At 35.2% G+C, this 24,126-nt stretch overlaps 1 protein-coding gene across 4 annotated transcripts in view; it reads left to right on the plus strand.

Moving 5' to 3' along the window:
* ANKRD12 (ankyrin repeat domain 12) overlaps positions 1-24,126 on the plus strand; it is a 122,346-nt gene that overhangs the window by 71,701 nt on the left and 26,519 nt on the right. For 3 of the 4 annotated variants that reach the window (XM_028123916.2, XM_028123917.2, XM_088019724.1), the window contains one exon: positions 1,889-2,036. In XM_028123916.2, coding sequence (XP_027979717.1) covers positions 1,889-2,036 — 148 coding nt within the window. Of the gene's footprint in view, positions 1-1,888; positions 2,037-10,504; positions 10,585-24,126 lie in introns of those variants that run through there. The other variant, XM_028123919.2, reaches the window with a different exon arrangement.

The raw sequence follows: 24,126 nt of genomic DNA on the forward strand, positions 1-24,126 counted from the left end.
TAGTTGTTCTTCACCAGTGGCCTTGAAAAGCTAGTTGATCTTTTAAAATCACAAGCATGTGTAATTTGAAAAAAATTAGTGAACAAAAAGGGAGATAAAATATTAACAGTTGGGGTCATGAGTAATTTATTTTCTTTATACATTCTTACATTTCAGATTTTCTGTATTGATAGTTTACTCTTTCATAGTCTAGAAAAAAATGTTCCATTATTCAGTATAGTCTTATTATTAAATATTTTTTCATTTATTAGGAATTCCTAATTTTCAATATTTTGTTTAATATTGTTCTTTAAAAAAGACATGATTTATTTCCTAAATACCAGAAAACACCATAGAATAGGTGTTGGGACTAAATACTTGATCACTCATGAAGTTTATGGTCTAGAATAAGGAAAGAAATGTGTTAATTATGGTATAGATTTACATATGACAAAACACATTAATGTCAATGGAAATAGAAGGTGAAAACAAGAGACAGTGAGGAAGCAGAATTAATAATACTTGGCCACCTATTTGACATAGGGGATGAGTGAAAAACAAGTCAGCGATGACTCCCAGCTTTCTGGCTTCAGTGACTGGGTATATTTTGGTGCCAGTCACTGAGAATAGAAATGGATAAAAGATAAGGTGCAAGTTTAATGAACTGTGTTTGGAACCTATGGGTTTCAGCTGTTGCATTGAAATGCAAATACACTCATCTAGCTATATCCAGGATGTTTGTGTTTGGAGCTCAAGAAAGAAGGCTGAGAAAGAGCAAGCAGGAGAATGAAGATAAATGAATGGATTGCATAATTGTCAATCACATTCAAACAGAGTGGGTGAGAGCTCCAAACAGATGATGTAGACTAAAGCATGAGAAGTGAATCAAGGGCAGAGCCCTAGGGAAAACAATCATTGGCTTAGATCTTTACAGATCTTAGTAGACCCGTTTCATAGGACTGATGTTAGCATAATTGTAGGTAGAATGAAGAGCCAATAAAGTCAAGGCTGCAAGGGTGAATATCTTTTCATAAGCTTGACTGAAAAGGAAAGAAGACCGATTTAGCTAGAGGAGGGGAATACAGGTGTCTTGTTTTATCTGTTTCATTTCTTTATTGCCTTTTTTTTTTAAGATGAAAGAGCCATGAGCTGGAAAGACTGGCTTCTAGAAGGGAGCCAATCAGAAAGAGGTTTAAAAACATAGAAGGAAGAGGATAAAAACAACAAACAAAAGAAATGAAATGACTAACCAGGCACATCCCAGTTTCGTGGAACCCAAAGCTTACTTTATGTGATAGGGGAGGCAAGGGCTTAAGAAAAAAGTCCAAGTAATGAATACAAAATTAGATCCAGGACACTATAAGGGGACCATGAAAGTGATGGCCTTAAAGTTTGATTCATTAGTTTTGAATAAATTCATGTCAGTTCCTGATAGTTTATATTCCCAGAAGATGGGAAATAAGATTAAGAACATTGGTAGTGATATTAGCCTTACAGAGAACGGTAATACTTCTTTTGAGATTCCCTCTAGAATACACATTATAAGAGGCCAAGAAGCTTGTTACTCTCGTCCATTGATTTATCTGTAAAACTTGGAATAGTGCTTATTAATTAGGTCCTCAGTAAATATTTAGTGAACATATGATGGAACAGGAAGAAAAATGAAGAGATTTAATGCTCAAAGAACCCACCTTAAATTTTAAAGAGGAAATGTTTTTGTAGTAAAGATCATCAGATGGAGGGTGGATGGCAATGAAAATGGAACTTGAAGAGAGCAATCATGATTTAGAATAGACACTGAGGAAGGGAGGCAGAGTAGATGAGGCAGAGGGATATTGCATTATCAAGAGAATGGTTGAAATGATACAATCTCTGAAGAGACTAAATCTTCTACTGTTTAATATTGCAGATAGTGAAACTGTTACTTCGTCATGGTGGAAATCCGTTTCAAGCTAATAAGCACGGGGAGCGTCCGGTGGATGTAGCAGAGACAGAGGAGTTGGAATTGCTGCTAAAAAGAGAGGTGCCTTTATCTGATGAAGATGAAAGTTACACAGGTTCGTTTCACATATTCTACATTCAACTGTTTGACATGGTATTTAGTAGAACATTCTGATTCTGCTTTATGATATATAAAATGTTTTGAGTTCCTTAGAGTAATGCTAGCCAGCTATTAAGAATGATGAATTTAGTAACCTAGGTATTTGCTACATGTCCACTGTGTAAGTGAAAACATAATGTCATTGCCCTGTTTTCATGACCCCCCCCCCCCGCTGCAAACTGCTATCACATTCAAGTCTACTGCAGAACCTTTCCTCGTTAACAGCTATCAGCACTGCTACTCTGACTTTTTTCATTCTTTTATAAATTAGAGAGCCAAACACTTCCTGTTTTTCCTGGCATTAATGAATCATCTTTGCATTTTTATTTCTTTGATTTAGGTGGTTGAACTCTGGTCATTTTTGCAACATAGGGCGCAGTTTTACAAACACAGTTTTAAAAAGGAAAGATCTAAAAGAATATTTCAGATAACTCTTGGCATACTCCTTTTTCTTTTAAACATAAACCATTAAAAATGTAACAAAATTTCCTTCATTGAGGAAAGTCTTTTGTGTGCAGATTGGAAGGTTCATATTTTCAGGCAAAAATCAATGAAAAAGAATTGATTCAGAATCATAACTGGCCAGGTGCCTGGATGGCTCAGTCAGTTGAGCATCTGATTCTTGATCTCGGCTCAGGACTTGATCTCAGGGTTGTGAGTTCAAGCTCCACATTGGGCTCCACACTGGGTGTGGATCCCACTTTAAAAAAAAAAATCATAACTGACCATATTCTCACAAAATTTTAAAGACTTTCTACAAGAAATTAGGTAATACTACTTCTTATATACAAGGAAATAAAAATCAAACCATACTCATTTAATCAAGCCATTGCCAGAAGGCAATAAAACAATACCTATGATATAGTTTTGAGGCAGAAAGATCTACCTTTTACTTTTTTTTCTGAGGTATAATTGATATATAACATTATATTAATTTCAGGTGTACCACTTGATTTGATGTTTGTATACATGGCAAAATGATCACTACAGTAAAGCTAGTTAAGGTCCATCATCCTATATAGTTACAGTATTTTTTCTTTTTTTTTCTTGTGATAAGGAATTTTAAGATCTACTGTCTTAGCAACTTTCAGATATGTAGTACAGTATTATTAACTGTAGTCACCATGCTGTATATTACATCACCATGACTTATTTTTTTACTGAAAGTTTGTACCTTTTGACCCATTTTGGCCAGCATCCACTTCTGGCAACCAATAATCTGTTCTCTGTATCAGTGAGCTTGGTTTTTTGTTTTGTTTTGTTTTTAGATTCCACATATAAGTGAGATCATAATGGTATTTGTCTTTCTCTGACTTATTTCACTTAGTATAATGACCTCAGGGTTCATCCATGTTATTGCAGATGGCAGGATTTCATTCTTTTTTATGGCTGAGTAATATTAAATGTATATACCATATCTTTAGCCATTCATCCATAGATGGATACTTAGGTTGCTTCCATATCTTGGCTATTGTAAATAATGCTGTAGTGAACATGGGGGTGCTATATCTTTTTGAGTTAGTATTTTTGTTCTTCAGTTAAATATCCAGAAGTGGAATTTTTGGATCTTATGGTGATTCCATTTTTGATTTTTTGAGGAACTTCTATACTGTTTTCCATAGTGGTCGCACTAATTTACATTCCCACCAACACTACAGGAGGGTTCTGTTTTCTGTACATTTTTTCCACGTCTTTGCTAACACTTATTTTCTTGTCTTTTTGATAATAGCCGTTCTCACAGGTGTGAGGGAATATCTCATTGTGGTTTGCATTTCCCTGATAATTAGTGATGTTGAGCATCTTTTTATATACCGTTGGCCATAGGTATGTCTTCTTTGGAAAAATGTCTATTCATATCCTCTGCCCATTTATTAATTGGATTGTTTGCTTTTGAGTTGTATGAGTTCTCTACATGTTTTAGATATTTTTATGAGCTGTAATTTCCAAATATTTACTAGGTTGCCTTTTCATTTTGTTGATAATTTCCTTTGCTGTGCAGAAGTTAGAATCCCAGTATTCTATTATGAAAATGTTCAAACATACAACAAAGTTCAAAGAATTACAGAGTGAACACCCTGTACCACCAACTACATTTTTTAGTTATTAACTTTTTTACTGTATTTCCTTTATTACATTATCACAGACCTAACCCATCTACCCAAAATCCATCTGTTTTTTTTGATGCCTTTCAAAATAAGTTGCAAACATTTCTAAATACTTCAGCATGTATTTCATTAACTAGAGTTCAATTTTTGTGTATTCTTATTTAATAATTTATAAATTATTATTTACACTTGTGAAATTAACAATTATTTCTTTAATGAAACATTCTGAGTTTTGAGAAATGTGTAGACCTGTATAATCCAGTCTTATCAAGATACAGACTATCTCCGTCACTTCAGAAATTTCCTTAAGCCCTCTCCTAGTAAGTTCCCACCTCTACCTGATACACCCTTTATGGTAAAAATGATTAGGCAAGAATCACTAATGGTTGATAATTTAGAGGGGATTTTTTTTTTTTTTTTTTTATAAAGAGCAGGATATTTACATGGCCTCTTCACGTTTACAAGCAAGGAGGGGGGCCGGGAAAACAGTGATGATAGGGAAGAGAAATTTAGCACTACCTGAACTGTGTGATTAAAATTAACATCATCAGGGGCACCTGGGTGGCTCAGATGGTTAAGCACCTGCCTTTGGCTCAGATCATTGTCCCAGGGTCCTGGGATCGAGCCCCACATCGGGCTCCTGGCTCAGCGAGGAGCCTACTTCTCCCTCTCCCTCTGCCTCTCTTCCTGCTCATGCTCTCTCTCTCTCTCTCTGTATCTCAAACGAATAAATAAAATCTTTAAAAATAATAAATAAATAAAATTAACATCATCAAAGGAGGGACAGATGCACATCATGAGCCTTCAGATGTGGTAGTATGAGAAGGATATAACATTACTCCTGTAACATTCTGGCTGTGAATGCATAACCATGAAGAATGTTTTGGTTTTTTTCCTTTTTAAAAGCCAATGCCATGAAAGATTAAGAAATGTCAATGTCATAAAGTGATAGAAATGTTCCAGACTATGTAAAGAGATAATTATTAAAGGCAATACCTGTTCCTTGGCTGTATCCTATACTAGAGGGGGGAGGTGACCATAGAGGACATTATTAGATCATTTAACAAGGAAAATGGACAGATTAGTGTTGTATCAATGTAAATTTACGAAGTTGAAAATTATGCTGTGGTGACAAAGAATATCCTTATGTATTAGGAAATACTTATTAGGAAATATTCACTGAAGTATATAAGGGTAAAGAGCCATGATATATGTAATTTTCCTTCAAAAATGTATATATACATACATGTATAGAGAGAATGCAAATTATAAAGCAAGAGAATATAACAATAATAGGCAAATCTGGGAAAAGGATATATATATATAGTATTCTTTCTAGCTTTTTGTGATTTTGAAATTAATTCCAAATGAAATTCAAAATAGATATTAATACATAAAATTGCCTTGCTTTGTCCATTGAAAAGATATAAAAGTAATGACATTAAGACAGTAAGCAATAATCATTCTTAATGCCCAGATTATAATCTTGAAATATTTACTACTAAAAGAAAACCAGGGCTTCTTGGAAAAAATGGATGATTCTATGTCTGGGACAGGAAATAGATAAGCTTGAAACATCTTGTCATTACAGATTCCAAGGAAACTGTCAAAGCCTTGTCAAAAAGCCTTAGGAGACAACTTGGAGTAGTTCCCACTGGCCAGAGATGGGATAGTTTGAGTTTCAATAAGGGTATTAATTACAAATATTTAAAACCCATCATTTATGTTTAAATCCATGATTCTACAGTGATAAATTTTTTAATTAATTCAGCATAATCAGAGAACGAATTTGTTAAAAATTAGGCAGAACTGGAAAAAAATGATTTATTTTGCCTTTGAACTTTATCATTGGGTAACCTCATTATAGGTGAGAAGTATCTTCTTTTAAGATTAATCCAGCCGAAAGAATGAGGAAAAAAGATTAACTGTTTTGCAACCCCCAGTTAGTTAATATATCTAAGCATTGAGGATCAGTAATTGCTAACGTTAAATTAAGAGAAAATACTGCATGCCCCCTATGAAAGAATACCAGTTCTCAGTCCTCAGGATCCAGCTGCAACGTACAGGATATACCAAGGTTAGAGGGATATACTGAACTGTATCCAGCAAAATCTAGACTGTGGAAAACCCAAACAGCTCCAGTTCTTCAACAGATTGTATGCAAATGAAAAAGGATAACCCATAGGAAAAAATTAAAATGTTTAAAAGGAGTAAAGACTAAAAAATTAAGCATGTATTTAATAGGTGATTTTTATACTTTTCTGGGGGAGTTTTGTGCAAAACTCAGTCACAATAAATGACACATAGAAGATCCAGGATATTAGGTTTTTTTAATAATAAGAAATTCTTAAGATGATATGTTAGGAAAAGCCTGATATGTTTTAAGTTTTTTTGAGAGGGACCACCAGTAGTGTAGTGCCTTTATTTCACTTAGGAAATGATCGGTGCTGTTACTATCACCTATCCAAAAGTGGGACTGATTATAGGAAGAGGAGATGGGGGTAGGACATTGTAAATGAGAGAAAAATATAATGTTGGTTAAAGGGTTGATAGCAGTATTTGGTGTAGTGGTAATGTTAATGAATGAAACTAAAACTGTAGGCAAAATTGTAAAGGTGGCAACATTCCTTTTAGTATCTATTTTCATCTCTTCCCCATCCAGTAGCTATAAACTCTGTAAGTGGTTCATACACTGCTTGGTAAATATTTGTTGAATTGGTGGGGAGGGGTTACTGGCCCTTAGGGATTACGCCAGGACTCCACAAATCCAGGGAACAGCTGAACCTGTAGGCTGAGTTCATCCATTACTGAGATTAGGAAAGTTTGAGAAGACCTATAATCAAACACCAGAGAGCCTTCCTCCTGGTACTTTAGCTGCTAACTGGCAGTCCCGGGGTGAAGGCCACTTTACCTTCCACTACTCAGAGGAAAGCTGCTGCTTTGACCACTCCAACATTGGGTTATAGTGTGCTAACAAAGAAAGGCAGGCCTTCAGAGTTGCCTACAAATTCAAGAGAAAGATCATTCTGAACCAACAGAAAAAATAAAACTATATAAAACTACTAGAGGAAACAGATAACTTGAACGATAAAAGTGAACACTGAAGGAAATGTAGGTACAGCTAATAAAAATCACAATTATGCAAGCAGAACTGCAGTGAGGAGTGATCATTGTTGGGACTTAAATTATTAGACTGGAAAATCAAGTAAAATAAATCCTCACAACACAGCAAAAATACAAAGGAGAAGAATCCTGAAAGAAAAGATAATAGACTTTAGGGAATAGATCTAGGAGACCTAAGAGATCTAACATGTGAATAATATTTATGGGAATTTAAATGGGAAAAAAGAAACAGGTGAAGGATAGTCCGCAATTAAACAAAAAGAAGAAAATTTTCCTGAGCTGAAGATAGCCTGAGTCCATCAATGATAAAGGTCAGTGAGTTCCGGATGGTTTAATGAAAATGCACACACACACCCAGACATATATTGGTCAGTTTCCTTCATTCTGAATGTAACAAGTTATCTACAAGGAAATACTGTCACATTGGCATTGGACTTTTTTTTTTTGCGGCTCCAGCTTCCTTTATTGGCTTGTCACGCCCAGCCCCTCCCGCGTCGAGCCCAGCTTGGGCGGGTCAGGAGTACTCGCACAGGTGGCTGTAGCCCGCGGGGCATTGGCAGCTGCCCTCCAGCCATTTCATGATGTGCTGCAGGTGGCCACCATGGCCGCAGCCCTGGCACCACACGAACAGACCCTTGACCATGTGGTGGCACACGGCGCACATGCTGGCGCAGCAGTGGCACCAGTCACAGACCCAGCCGTGGCTGCTCATGGGCTGCTTGCAGTGGCTGCAGTTGATGTGCAGAGTGGTGGACACCTGGTTGATGGCGTTGGACTTCTAACTTGTAAAAGTGGAAGATAGGATCTTGAGAGAAAAGAACCACCGTAAAAATTCTGTACCTGACCAAGGTATTATTCACATGACAGGGTAAAAGAAAGATAATAGCAGACATTTAAGCATTTAGAAGATGCATCAATATGTATATTTTCTTACATTTTAAAAAAATACTGGAAAAAATAAACCAACAACTTATAAGTGGTTACCTAATAGGAGAAGGGATCAAAGGGGAGGTATATGAATTGTCAGTTTTTTTGAAAAACAGTCTAACAACAGCTAACAAAATACAAGAGCACTTATCTTTTAGAGATAGATCCTGAAACATTTCTAGATGAAATGAAAGATTGAATGGGATGTGCTTCAAAATGATACAGGGATAGGATGAATAGAGGTATGGATTGGTCAAGCATTGATGGCTATTGGAGCTGAGTTAATGGGTACCTGACATGGTGGTTTAGTATAACATAGTCTACTTTTGTGTAAGTTCAAAATTTACCATGATAAAAATGATTTTTAAAATACGTATGCTCTTTGGGGCACCTGGGTGGCTCAGTTGGTTGAGCGACTGCCTTCGGCTCAGGTCATGATCCTGGAGTCCCAGGATGGAGTCCCGCATCAGGCTCCCTGCTCAGCAGGGAGTCCGCTTCTCCCTCTGACCCTTCCCCCTCTCATTCTCTCTCTTTAAAATACATATGCTCCTTGATCTAGCAATCATGCTTCTGGGAACATCTCATGTTTATTACAGCACTGTTTTTAGTTGCAAAAGAAAAAATATATAGTGATAATAAGGGATTGGTTGCATAAATTGAGGTAGATAGCCGCACAATGGACAATTTATTGTACAACCATTTGAAATAGCATGTCTTACTGCTCTTACTTGGAGAGATTTTCATAAGATATTTTTGAGTTAGAAAAATCATGATAAATAATCGTAATATCTCTTTGTAAAATGAATAATGTTTTTAAAACCTCTGTGTATGTTTGTATATGTACATATAGTTGTGTAAAATCTTTAAAGCATGGAGCAGAATCTGAAAGGATATATACCTAGCTAAATATGCTCTGTTGAATCTGTTTACTAACATCACACATGATCTTCTAACTGCCAGATCCTTTAGCTGCCTTTTCAGTCTTTCTGTAGATTTTGACAGTGTTGACCAAGTTCTTTCTGAAATTCTCCTGTGTTGGTTTTTGGGATGTAATTCTCTCCTGGCTTTCATCTAGCTTCCTGGACTGTTTCTTCTCAGTTTCCTTCTAGAATTTCATCTTCATTTCTTACTCATTCCCATCACCCTGTGTTGGTTTTTCCAAAGATTCTGCTTTCTGGACTCTTTTCTCATGACACATATTCTCACAGATAAATTTCATCCACACTCACAGTTTTAATTACCATTAATGTGGTGAGGCCTTCCAAATAATCGCTCTTTCTCTTAAGCCTCAAACTTGTGTATTAGCTGCCCTCTGGATATTACCGCTTAGAATTGCACAGAAGTCAATAGCCCTAAATAGAACTTCTTTTTCTTCCATTTACACTCCTTTTCTTGTTTTTCCTGTCTCAATTGGTGATAGCATCATTCACCTATACATATGTCACTTGTTAGTCGTCCTAAGCTCTTCTTCCTCGTTGTCCTTCAGTTCAGTTATTCAACAACTATTTTGGAGCATTCATTATGTGTTAGGCATTATTTAAGTACTAGAGATACAGCTGATTAGGCAAATGGGGATACTAATGTAATCATCCACCTATCCCTGTCAGTTTCTACTTTTAAAATATTTGTAAATCCAGGGGCGCCTGGGTGGCTCAGTTGTTAAGCATCTACCTTCGGCTCAGGTCATGATCCCAGAGTCCTGGGATCGAGCCCCACATCAGGCTTCCTGCTCAGCGGGGAGTCTGCTTCTCCCTCTCCCGCTCCACCCCCCGCTTGTGTTCCCTCTCTTGCTGTGTCTCTCTCTGTCAAATAAAATAAAATCTTTAAAAAAAATTAAAAAAAATATTTGTAAATCCATCTACCAGTTATATGCTGCAGGTCATTTGAACATCTTTGTGCTATATGAAATCAAGACCATAATAGCTGAAAGTACACTGGCTTTCATAAGAAAGTAAGAAAATAAGATTTGAAATTGAGAAATGTGATGTTATATGATATGTATATGATAACGTTAATTTTCCCATTTATTATGGCTACAAACTCTATAATTCTGGTCTTTTCAGAAAACAGTAGCTATAAAAAGCAGCTTTTATTATAAAACTTTCCATTAGAAAGAGGTGCTACAGCAAATTTTTCCCATGGAAGAGGGAAGTTATCTTATTTAAACTTAAATGTTTAGTTAGAGAGAAACACATCTTCTGGAACCTTTTTTGATTTTCACTGATTTTGACTGTTTCATGTGTTCATCAACTATGTATTGGTTTTTCAGAATATTTATTTTCCACATGATGAATGTGCCTGAATTATTGCTTGATCAAAGTCCCTCAAGGAATGATGCAAAAATCATCAGTAAGTATCATACAAAGATTTTGGAGTTGCTGAAAAAGACTGATAAAAATACCCAATTCATTGCTTAATTTACATGAGGTCCTTGTTAGACTTAACTTTATCAAACTTCATCTGATCTAAATTTAGAATGTATTACTATCTAATAATTAATTTAACTGCCCATAGCTGTTTGTATGTATAAGGCCTGATAGCATCATCACCCATCCAGTATATCACATCATCCATGTGACAGATACACTTTAAGTGTTACAAAGTTAGAGAATATAACCAAGACATTGAATTTCAGAAATTAATAAATTTGGAGGAAATAAAGGGTGTTAAATATGTAACATTTTAAATATGGTTTATTCCATTAGGCATTGTGCTTTATGACAGTGCTACTCAGGTCAGGGTAGCTGTTCCACAAACTGTTATTGGTCCTCAAGATAAGGAGCTTGTGCCAGAATGTAAATCAATGCATACCTTCCTTTTATAAAAAAGGAAAAAAGGCTGTGAGTAAATATCAGCTGAGCTAACCAGTGTGCTAGTGACATAATTGATTTCTATTTTTGGTGCAGGCTCCTTATTTCTTCACATATTAGTAATAAACAGTTTGCAGACTGGCCTCAGTTCAAGGACAACACTGAATAGCTGTCCTATGTCATACACATCAAACATTTATGATATTGTTGCAGGAATACAGTCCTGGTTAGTACAGCTTATTTGTATACCAATGTGCAGCACTTTTAAATTTGCATAATTCTTTAGTCTTTCCCCCCTCCCACCCTCCAACTTCTACCCTTTTCCCAGTCTTATTCCATATTATCTTCCTGCACAGAAATTCTGTCTAATAATGGTGTTTGCTACAAATATTTGCTTCTTGCTACCCTGCTGAGGACTCAGTCATAGTCAGAGAGCCATATCATGCTCATGAAACAACAATTATGGTGTAGAGAAATGGGTAATTCTGTGTCACACGGTGCCCTCCCCAGTATTTTGACATTCATTAATTGCCAAAGTAGAGATTCTGTTGTAAATTTGCAGACGTTGATTTTATTACTTAAAGTGGCCAGTGAACAAAGTTGAAAATGCCAGTCATTGTCAAAAAAGTTATTCACCTTTTTCTTTTACTTTGACCACCAGAAATCTGGCCTTGTTTATTAAGCAGCTGCTATAAACTTTGCTCACTTGCATACTTCAATTTAAGCAAGGAGATGCTCCATCATAATAAATAGATGAGCTACATTTTAGCATCTGCTGTAAAACAGATTAAGAAACTTTTAAAAAGACATTGATATACTGTTACCGCTGATGTTTACTGAGTACATTTCTGTGTCATAAAATACACAAAATGACCAGTATTTTGAAGCCTTATTTTCTTAATAGTAAAATAGTAAATTGTTAACTATTCTAAATATATTGTCATAATTTGTGAAATTCATTTCCTCAGGTTTATATTTCAGGAGCTATGAAAATATGACTGGTTGATACATGCATATATGGAATTATAACAGTTAATAAAGAGATTAAAAAACAATTATTTAAGTCAAAATATACCAGAAATTTTTATTAAATGGATTATGTGATGTTAACAGTTTAACCATAGGAAGAAGCATCACCTTAGGAAACCGTTTAACAAAGCAAACCTTTTAACCTTAGAAGTATGAAGGTATCTATAGGAAGAAATTACATAAGATGTTTTTAGATTGTTAAAATATGTATCAACATACTTGATCATTAGAAGTTTAGACTTGATAGAGCATTTTATAGGATAAAGGAGTTTGCATGTTAGTATACCTAAAATTAAGGATTCTTTTGTTTAAGATGTAAAGAATATTTTTATCTTCTTGCTTTCCAAATGGCATTTTTAAATCACTTCCAGTATAAATGTTAGGAAGTGGGTTAGGTCAAGTGTGGAAAACTATAACCCATTTATAATCCAAGAACCTTATTTTATTTAATTAGGACTGTCAGCACCCTCTTTGATTAAATCTTTTTCTGAAATTGTTGAGTGGCAGCAAGCACAGTGTTGGGTGTTCAGCACCCTTTATCTTTCACATATCCCTGTAGTACCAGTGCTTAAAAGAAATGAAAGACACTTAGGTAACCATAATATATGGAGGGCTGAGCATACAGCATGATAGGCAATGAGATATTTTTTGATATAATGGCCAACCAGAAGAAATTCCATAGTGTTTTGCATAGTGTTTTCGCATGCTCTGCTTTTTCTCCTCTGCTTTGTGACATATGGTACACTTTACACACACAGTTCTGATTTTAATTTTTCAAACATTCTCCTAAATATCACCAGCTGCTGCTTCCTGAATCCTAAACAAACAAAAAAACCCTCTACACTTCTCTTATTTGAAAATCAGTACTTTCAAATCAATACAGATTTTATCATATGTCTTATGTGGATTAATTATAGCAACCTAGTTCCAAAGCTTAAGAATTTTTAATTCTACACAGAATGTTTTTTAAAGAAAAATATATATGTCAAAGTTAAGTGGAGAAAAAGGAAACAAAATTAACTAAATTACCATTTACTATAGATACTCACTTTTTAGCAGTGTCTATAAAAATTACACAGTTCTATATTTTTTACTTGCTCATATATCAGAAAAATAAGTGGAGAATTGTGGTTGCAGCTGAGATGTTTTTTGGATATCTGCAAATGAATACTTTTAATAAGTCTTGAAATTCTATGTTACATAAAATAATAGTCTGCTAAATATCCCTCTTTGAAGTTCATGTACATATAGTAAAGATATTTCAAGTGTATTTACCCAAAATCTGTAAAGTTATTTATCATAAATACCAAGCTAATAGGTTTTTTGTTAGTAATATGTTAGCTTGATGGTTTTCATTACAAACTGAATTTCTGCCAGTGTCTAGCAACTTAAAGTGAGTCTGTCACATAATTATGGTAGTTGAGATATTACTGAATATTTAAGACTAAAACTCTGTAAAGGGTACATTTGGGCAGACCCTTAAAGACCTTTGACTTTTAAAAATATTTATTATATATGCATACATTTGAATGAGTTCAGCCTTAGTTATATCATCCTGTCTGCAGAAAGATGTTTTATCTAGTCATGGTTAAAAGGACCTCCATGTAATACATATACATATATATATATGTGTGTGTATATATATATACATATATATATATTATAGTACTATATATATCTTAACAGAATTAGCTGAGACTGGGTGATTTTGTCAGTTTCCTTTAGTGACATCAAAGTTTTTGTAGTGATACTAGTCTTACTTTTAGGAGAAAAATCTTGATTAATTTATACTTTATAGAATTAGTTTCTATGTTACTGACATTTTAGTAGAAAGGCAGTGTATAACTAATTACAATTAAGTGAGGGAGTATACAGAGTGTTGTGGTACTTGATTTTATTTCCTATGTAGATTTTGCTTTGAGACTTCATATTTTCAACTGTTGATTATATTCTCTTCCTTCCCCAGCTTGCCCCTAAAGTCTTGACTTTAATTCTCTTACCTACAACTATTACTATAGAAATACAGTGAGAATATGTCCTCATATGGCATACTTATTTCCAGGTAGATGTATGACTTCTCTTCTATAAAGCAGAATTAAAATACCTAAACTTTGGGGCACCCAGCTGGCACAGTTAGAGCGTGCAACTCTTGATCTCAGGGTTGTAAGTTCAAGCCCCACGTTGGGTAGAGAGATGACTTAAAAATAAAATCTTTAAAATGCCTGTACTTTACTTAGGAAAATTGTGGCTTAGACGTTGAGATTTACAAGAGACTATATAAAATTACCCGATGTTTTATTTCCCGGTCTCCAAGCTACATTTCTCAATCAGTTTAGGGATATGAAAGCTGTAATGATTTGTTTCCTAAAATGCAGGTGTATTTTTTTTTAGTGTTACTTCTTTGGCTATATAATATAAATAACTTGTATAGTTAGTCCTTAAATATGTTAGTTGCAGTTAGTGAACTATTACAGAGCAAAGGAACAACCCAAAATATGTATGAGAGGCTTGCAGCAGTTGTGAAGTACTCCTCCATGAAGCCCCAGAGAATCTCTGAAACTTAGTTTTTTCAGGAAACAGTATCAGCAGAAGACTGAGATTAGAGTGAGCCACAGATCATTGCAAAGTCCTCTCAGGGGAGGAGAGGCCTATTGTAGAGATTCACCACAAAACTGCTGAAGAAATGAGTTTTCCCCTTTATCAATACAAAAAGAAATACAGAGATTTAAGGAAAGTCAAGTGAATGAAAGACAAAAGGGCCAAGATGAACAAACAGAACAGTTGATCTTGGAAAATATAAATAATGTAGAAAGCAGAAGGATAAATTCTTCTTGGAGAGCCTTGGTGGGCAATAACAACAAAAGGCTGCTGTGAAAAAGTAGACCTGGAAAGTCCTTGGAACCCAAAATATTTATCATTACTGAAAATAAATATTCTATACAGGACTAAAGAACAGACTGGACATTGCTGAAGATCTTGAGATCAAAGAGAAGAGCAATGTATAAAACATTTTTAAAGAGACATTGGAAATATGAGAAAAATGATAACAAAAACAAAACACATGCCCAGGATAATATAGTATTCATCTTACAAAAAGAGCAAATGCTAAGAAAATAGGTTTTTTATTTAAAGAAAGATTTACGTTTGCGGAATAGAAAGGAAGAAAGGAGAAAAAAAAAAACCTCCACATCTCGATACATCTCAACTTCAAGGATAAAGGTTTTTTTTTTAAATCCTATAAGCTCCCAGAATCACAGGGAAACATGTTACCTACAAAGGAAAGAGATTGGCATCAGATTTCTCATCCTTAAATGTTTTAGAAGACAGGTGGAGCTATAGTTACAGCATTCTGTGAAATACTCTTTTTGAACCTAGAGTTCCATTCCCACCCACTCATCACTCAAGTGTAAAGGCTAAAGAAAACCTCCTTGGACATGCTTTCTATTCTTTTTCTGAAAAAATCACCCATTCACATATATTTCTCTTCAGTGACACAAAATACAAGTCTAAAAGGAAGATACAAAGACTAACTCGGGATTTTGGTGAAAAATTCCAGAGTGACAGCAATGAGCAATTAGCATATTTTTGAACATAATGTCAGCTTTATGAGGAATGTTAACAAGAAAAGAGTAGATAACAATACACATGTTGTGTGAACTAGATTCTGAGAGTTCACTGTGTCTGGTATTATTGATATGAAGGCATATTGTCTGAGCTGATGAACAAGAAAAAAGGTGAAAACTCCAGGGAAAATAAAACATAGGAACAATTCATGGCCTAATTATAAAGCAAGCTAAAATGTGACATGATTTTGGGCTGCTCATGGAGCACATGCATGCTTTCTGAAATGGCAGTAAGAGGTGTCTATTGGTCAGGCAATTTAGACGAGTCAAGAGAACAGATCTGAAGTTCAGAAATTCTGTTCCCTTTATTATTTCTAAGTTAATTAAATCCAAATAAAATCAAATGTAGTACTTTAGTTATGAAGAACGGTTCTCTTGGATGGTGGGATTATTTTATGGGTAGCTTTTTTTCTTTACCCATCTCTGTATGTCTCAGTTTTCTGTCATGAACTGTTTTACTTTTGTAATAAAAGAATAGTAAATGCTCCTTGAAAATAAAGGAAATGAAAACAATCTTTATAATAAATAAAGATTACCAAAGAGTTATAGCTTAGGACTTTTAATGCACTAGTCCATCACTGAATAAAAATGACATACAAAGGGTGCCTGGGTGGCTCAGTTGGTTAAGCGGCTGCCTTTGGCTCAGGTCATGATCCTGGAGTCCCCGGATCGAGTCCCGCATCAGGCTCCCTGCTCAGCAGTGAGTCTGCTTCTCCCTCGGACCCTCCCCCCTCTCATGCTCTCTCTCTGTATCTCATTCTCTCTCTCAAATAAATAAATAAAATCTTTTAAAAAAGAAGACATATAAGCAAACAACATTCCAAATATAAATTTTGTTTTTTTAAGTAATCTTCCTTGTGTTAAAAGAATACGTAGTTCTGTTTGAGTACATTACACACACACACGTACAGCTTTCAACATTGTAGATATTTTGGTAATGGAAATCAAGTCATAAAGCATTTTTTTCTATTCTTTTTGAAATGGCTGTTTAATAATAAAGCTCAGATTTTAGTATTCCATACTATCTAGATTTGATCCCTGGATCTCTAATTGTGGGCAAGTTAGTTAACCTGTATATGCTAAGTTCCATATCTGTAAAACAGAGATTACAGTACAAACCTCATGGAGGTGTGATAAAGGTTAAATGAGTTAATATATGAACGCATTAGAATATCAACTGGCACAGAATACACTTGATAAATACTAGTTTTAAAAATAGTGAAAATACCGGGCGCCTGGGTGGCTCAGTCATTAAGCGTCTGCCTCCTGGGATCAGGTCCCACATCGGGCTCCCTGCTCAGCGGAAAGCCTGCTTCTCCCTCTCCCACTCCCCCTGCTTGTGTTCCTGCTCTCACTGTTTCTCTCTGTCAAATAAATAAATAAAATCTTTAAAAAAATAAATAAAAATAGTGAAAATATGAAATAAGGTTATCACATTAGACATCCAATTATTTAAAATGATATATTGAGAACCATACTTATATAATATTGTAGCTTTGTAATCTTTAAAAAATGTCATTTGTATTTACCATTATAAAGATGGAAAATCGATTAGTTCACAGGTTTGTAGTCATTTGAGGTAGTCACAACATAGCTGGTTTTCCTTTATTTTTTTTATTTCTAGCTTTATTGAGATATAATAGACATATAAGTTGTAAATGTACAGTGTATAGTGTAATGATTTCGTATATGTGTATACTGCAGAATTACCACAGTAAGTTTAGAGGACACGGCCTCATAGCTACAATTTCATCTGTGTGGTGAGAACTTTTAAAATCTACTTTTAGCAAATATACAATACACTGTTGTTAACTGTAGTCATCATGCTGTACATTATATCAGAACTTACTCATAACTGGAAAATTGTACCCTTTAACTACCTTCACCCATCTTCCCCATCCCCTGACTTTTTTTCCTTTATAAATTGTATTAATAGTCAATGAGTGAGGTGTTTTTAATCTTTTATTTCATGTATTTATGGAATATAGAAATCAAAATACTGTATATCTAAGATGTGAATATCTCAAAATCACAGAAAGAATAGAGAGCGAGTTCATATTTGAAATTCAACTGTAACCTCAGGTGGGTATGTTTAACACCATTATTTGTTACTTTCTTAGTTCAAATATTTTACATGTTAGGTTAACAGTAAGTCTCATTTAATATAATCCTTTATTGTAGAGCCTAGGTTTTTGTGGCATTTATTTTCTTGATATACTCCATCATGAAATAAACATAAAGAAGTAGAAGGTTTTCATATGAATGCTTATGGATTATGGCATGGTTTTACTGGGTGTATAGTTCATCTTGACTATATTTAAAGTTTTTATGTACTCAGAAGTAACAGCATGATGGTTGTGAGTACCAATATTAGAGTCAGAGAAATGGGTTTGAAGACCTAGCTCTGCCACTTATTAACTTATATGGTCATGGACAAATGAATTATTAACATTATTACATAGTAGTACCCTAGACATATAAGATGGGTACAAAAATGAATGAGGTAATTTATGGACTTGCATAAATATGGTATTTTAAGCTTTCCCCATGGATTATTTTCAGCAAAAAGTTCTCATCTACTTATTAAGTTGTAGGAGAAACACTTATTTTTAAATCATTCTATAATGGCATTAAATTGCAATTAGCAAATGAAATAATTCTGTAATTGTGTCTCCCCTTCTCTGTTTCCGTTCCCATTTCCCATCCCTTCTTTGAGGAATACTAAAAAATCTTTTACGTAAGTAGTTGTCTTTTTATGACTAGTATTTTTATGTTTAAAAATATAAATTCCACCAGACACTAATATAAGAAAATTGTTTCTTGGTTCACTCTATTTCTCTTTCCCCTCACTGCCTCCACCTGCCCCTCCTCCTTACCCCAGGAAAAGTCTTTGTCTACATATGTCCATTTTTTACTTGAAAGACTGGTGGTTTCCATTGCCCTCATTCTGAAGGACCACATACCTCCACTGTAACCCTGTAGTAAGTGAAATAAGTACCTAGAGTCAGCTTGAATCTTTTTGTCTTCAATTTTCTGATACTAAATTAAATACAAAAGGTTATGGGATTCAATTTTGGCTTTTTAAGTTAACGTGTGCTTTATTTAATTTGGCGTGTTAAGTGTACTTTTTATTTAAGTGCTTTTAATTTAACGATATATTTTTCTCTTTTTATCTAAGCAATAAGTTAATATTTATCACATGCATGGTATGTACCAGGATATACTAGGCATGTTATGTAAATTCATCTAATACAATAGCCCTGTGAGTTAATCCCTAATATTAGATTACTGACTGTTAAGTGACGGAGCAAAGATTCAAACCTAGGGCTAATGACAGAACCAATGTCCTTTTCCATTGTACCATGCTGATTGTCACTGGGTGTGAAAAGTTCTGAGTCTGATGATGCTGCTATCAGCATAAAACAACAATATGAGTTTAGTGTAGATTTATTTGACTTAGTGATAACTGTTCACAGCGTGCCGTGATGAAACTCTGTTCATTATGATTGAATGTGGCAGCTTCTGTTATCCAAAAAGGGTTCTGAAAATGAAATAAAATAGCTGGTGGTTTTGTTTTTTGCCATAGAGTCTACCATTCATTATTTTAAAGTCTTCAGTGAAAATTTACATTCTCATATATATAACATTCTTGAAAATGTACTTACGTGTTACCTGACTCTGTACTCAGAAAATTAAGAAAATTATTTAAAAAAAAACAAACCTCTGGGCACCTGGGTGGCTCAGTCAGTTAAGCGTCTGCCCTTAGACTCAGGTCATGATCCCAGCCAGGGTCCTGGGATGGAGTCCCACATCAGGCTCCCTGCTCAGCAGGGAGTCTCCTTCTCCCTCTACCCTTCCTCCCTGCTCATGATCTCTCTCTCTCTCACGCTCATGCTCGCTCTCTCTCAAATAAATATGTTTTGGTTTTCTATTTTATTCTGTATATTGCATAATTATTCATTTTTAAAATTTTTTAAAATATTTTAAATTACAGTGTAATTGTAAACAAATTAATGATTTTACCTTTATTATCAAATTTTTCAAATATATGCAGAAGTAGAAAGAACAATATTATGAAGCAATATGTATTGATGACCCAGTTTTGCTAATTACCACCTTCTGGCTAATTTGTTTTGCCTCTCTCCATTCTTTCATACTCCCATCATTTTGAAGTCATCTCAGTGGAAAATGTTTCAGTATTTTTCTATAAAAGAAGGAAATTTTTTTACTTTAAACATAATCACAATACCATTATCATACCTGAACTGACTAAATGTTATTACTATTAAATATCCAGTTATTGTTCCAAGTTCTGATTGCCTCATAAAATCAAAAGGTTTTTTCTTTAACTTTTTCAAAGTCAGAGTCCAAATAAAGTCCATATATTGCAAATTGGGTTCTATGTCCCAAGTATCTTTTAATCTATAGATATCTCCCTTGCATTCTTACGTTCTTGCAATTTTTAGTTGAAATACCCTGATCATGTACTGGTAAATTTTCCCAAAGTCTGGATTTTGCTCATTGCATCTCCGTGATTTCATTTAAGGAAAATTATTTTTCCAAGTGTTATCTTGCCTGAATTTCAAATTTTCTTAGTTAACCTATAGTGAGTTTAATGGTAAACTGGCTTTAACATTGAGAAGGAAAAGTCATTTGCAGTTATTACAAAGAAATTTTGCTGGAGGTTGAGCAGATTATTTTAATGGTTCTGATCAGTTTTCTTAATTTTTGTCAAGACTGAGGTAAACATTGGGCTTCTTTTGAAATTGATTTCTAGCAGTATTGGCATAAACTCTTCATATAAATTATTAAAATATTTTACATGCTGATTTTTCCCATAATTTTAAAACCTTATTTTCATAACTACTTTTCAGAATATCAACACACTGGGGGCGCCTGGGTGGCTCAGTTGTTAAGCGTCTGCCTTCGGCTCAGGTCATGATCTCAGGGTCCTGGGATCGAGCCCCACATCGGGCTCCCTGCTCAGCGGGAAGCCTGCTTCTCCCTCTCCTTCTCCCTCTCCTTCTCCCGCTGCTTCTGTTCCCTCTCTGTCCAGTAAATAAATAAAATCTTAAAAAAAAAAAAAGAATATCAACACAGTGTACATACATCTAGTATTTCATATGAGTTCTCTAATTTTCCTGTGTTTCAGAATTGAAGTCTTCATTGAGCTTCTGAAGGAGGCTAAAGATTTGCTACTTTTTTTATTATTATTATGTTATGTTAATCACCATACATTACATCATTAGTTTTTGATGTAGTGTTCCATGATTCATTGTTTGCATATAACACCCATTGCTCCATTCAGAACATGTCCTCTAAGATTTGCTATTTTTACTACATCTATCAGTTTCTCTCTTAATTGTGTTATTACCAGTATCAGCAGTTTTTCTGATAAATACAAACAAAATACATATGTATTCAAATAGCTGTATAAACACTATATAAAAATGGTGCCATTGCTTAAAAATAAATTTCTGGCTGACTAAAAAAGTTCAGCAGCTGATATATAAGAGCATGAGGTCAATATAGGAAGATAGGCATGTTAGTGCATAATGTGTGAAAGTGCAAGCTATATGAAAATTCAAGGTGGCTTAAAGCAAATCAAGTAACAGAGCTGTGCTCCACATGACAGGTGATATGGGAACTAATGGCATGTGGAAGAAATGTTCGCCACCTTTTCAAATTCCTGAGTTTAAAGGGGACATCAGCAATGAATTACCCAGATGGTATCAGCGGCAACATCATTTGCCGCCTGGATGCTATACAAACTTGTAGAGTGGTTAAATTTGCATTTCTTGTTTATATCCCTTTCTACAGTCCTCTTGTTCTACCCTATGTACCCCCACTTGATTTCTTGATTTTTTTTTTAAAGTTTTTATTTATTTGACAGAGAGACACAGCAAGAGAGGGAACACAAGCAGGGGGAGTGGGAGAAGGAGAAGCAGGCCTCCTGCTGAGCAGGGAGCCCGATGCAGGGCTCGATCCTAGGACCCTGGGATCATGACCTGAGCTGAAGGCAGACGCTTAACGACTGAGCCACCCAGGCACCCCTGATTTCTTGATTTCTTAATATGGTTCTAAAACGCCCTACTTGCATATTTATTCTGCATTTGTTAAGCACCTACTATATGTTTTAATGAAAGTCCCCAAGTGTAAGTCATGGACTTATGTTTAAAGTATCTGTTGAATAATGTGGGAAACAAGCAGAAAATTACAGCTACCTCACTGAAGGTCCCCTTCCCACAAAGGAGTGTCAAATTCCATAAAAGGCCATTTTTTTTCTCAGTAAGCATACTACCAACCCTACCATGCTCCATCCCACAAATATAAAATACAAGTTTTCATTCTCTGGATGCTATAAATTTAGGGAGGCACTATTAAAAATAAAGTAATGTATTATTGTAGGTTTATAGGAAGCTGAATCTTGTGCGTGCATGTATTTAAGCACATACACATCTAGAATAGGTGGAATGCATTGAGGATATAGTGGAACAGATAGCCTTCCCTTTGCCTTTTTGGGAAACAGACAGTCTTCAACCTCCCATATCCAAGGTGATGAGAATAACAGATTAAAAAAAAAATGCACACCTTTTGGAAGTGATGTTCCCAAAGGATAAATAAGTTAAGTGTAGCTCCTTCCAAACCATTCCAAATAAACATGTAATCTCCATAAATACCAATGCAAACATAGCCTCAAGACAAGTCCCCTACCCAACACCCTCCCCATAACAGGTGACTACCCCAAGCCCTTCCTATATATAAATTCTTGAAGTGCTCCTCCCCCTAACCTCTAATCTAAAATATCTTCTAGTTAAGTAGTTGGGAAATGCTAAAGAGCAGCTGATCATAATCCACATAAATATGCATGTAAACTTGGGGAAGAGTGAGTAGTATACTAGTATGGCTAATGCGAATAGCAAGAAGAAATGAGAGGTGGGAGACAATGTAGAAAATACTGTGAAGTCGGACTAGAGCATCCTGGGATAAATTTCCTAAGGGTGAGGTAACTTTGGACCAAGATGCTTAACTGGCTCAGACTCTGTTTACATGTCTCTTAAATAGGAATAATAATTGCTGTTATGAATAAATAATAGTAGGAGAGTGTTTTAGATTTTCAAAAGTCTCATGCCATCATCTCTGTAGTTTTTATTTTATCCTAGAGTAGGGAGCCCTCAGATGAAGAGAGACATAATATGTTCTATAATGCTGGCCACATTGTGGTTAAAGTGATAACTGATTTAGGCAAGAAATGATGAGAACCTGAGCTGGGACAGTGGTAGTGGAAATAGAAGATGGATTTAAGAGATAGTCCAGAGATTGAAACTTTGAACAGTTAATTTTGGAAGTTGAGGAATTGAGAATGTTAAAAATGGCTCAGAAGTTTTCAGCTGGAGTAAGTGGGTTGCTTGGTATGCTACAGAAGTGGGAGATAGTGGCTTTAAGCAGCAAGAGGAAAAAGCTGCAGAAGAGAAAGTAAGGAGTTGAATGTCCTCAATTTTGAGTTAGGATGGTTGGAATGAGTCCCAGAATGTCCAAGTTAGGCGTCTGAAGCTCTGAGGAAAAGTAGAGACCTGGACTTCGCTATAAGTTCAAGTTTTAGGGTCATGGTGTATTTAGTTTTGTATCATCATCCATCCACTCCCAGAATATATGTGACATTAGAATAATTATACGTTTCTTAAAACTTAATATAATTCAAACCATTTTAAAAGCCCAGCCTCTAGTGAATTTCTTATTAGGCTTGTGAGATGTAATTGATTTGTCAAATGCACACTGGTGATTTTGGAGAGATTTTGAAAGAGGGATTTACTTTATATATTACCATCTCTCTGCATTGGTCACATGTGCTCTGTTTGACTGCTGCCCGTTTTTGGATACCATACAAGAAAAGATGGAAATGTATGGGTAGCCTCAGTAGGGAAAAAAGTCAAGCCTAAGGATAATAGTGACCTCAAGTAACATTTAACTATTCTGTAAGTGTCACTAGTGTTTGTTGCAAATATCTAAAAGTGCCTTGAGAAGTACAAGAGCAAATTTCAAATACATTTAAATGTTTTAAACCAATTAAGTTTTCTTTTATTATTTAGCGTTTTTTTTATGGAGAAGAAAAATGCTTTAAGAAAAAGTTTAATGCTTGAATGATTGCTTAACCTTTGTATTTCTCATTTTCCTTCCTAGTTTCCCAAATAAAATTGTTTGAGATGATAAACAGAGCGAAGGTCATGATCCCGGGGTCCTGAGATTGAGCTCCCATGTCCTCCTGCTCTCTGCTCATCAGGGAGTCTGTTTCTCCCTCTCCCACTGCCCCTCCTCTCCTTGGTGTTGCCCCCCCCCCCAATAGAGAGCGAGCGAACGTGTATGAGTGGGAGAAAGGGAGGGAGAGAATCTTAAGCAGGCTTCATGCTCAGCACAGAGCCCCAATGCAG

This window comes from Eumetopias jubatus, unplaced genomic scaffold (genome assembly GCF_037043125.1).
Source record: "Eumetopias jubatus isolate StellerSeaLion01/CBP00866 unplaced genomic scaffold, mEumJub1_p1.0 scaffold_16, whole genome shotgun sequence".
Classification (NCBI taxonomy): domain Eukaryota; kingdom Metazoa; phylum Chordata; class Mammalia; order Carnivora; family Otariidae; genus Eumetopias; species Eumetopias jubatus.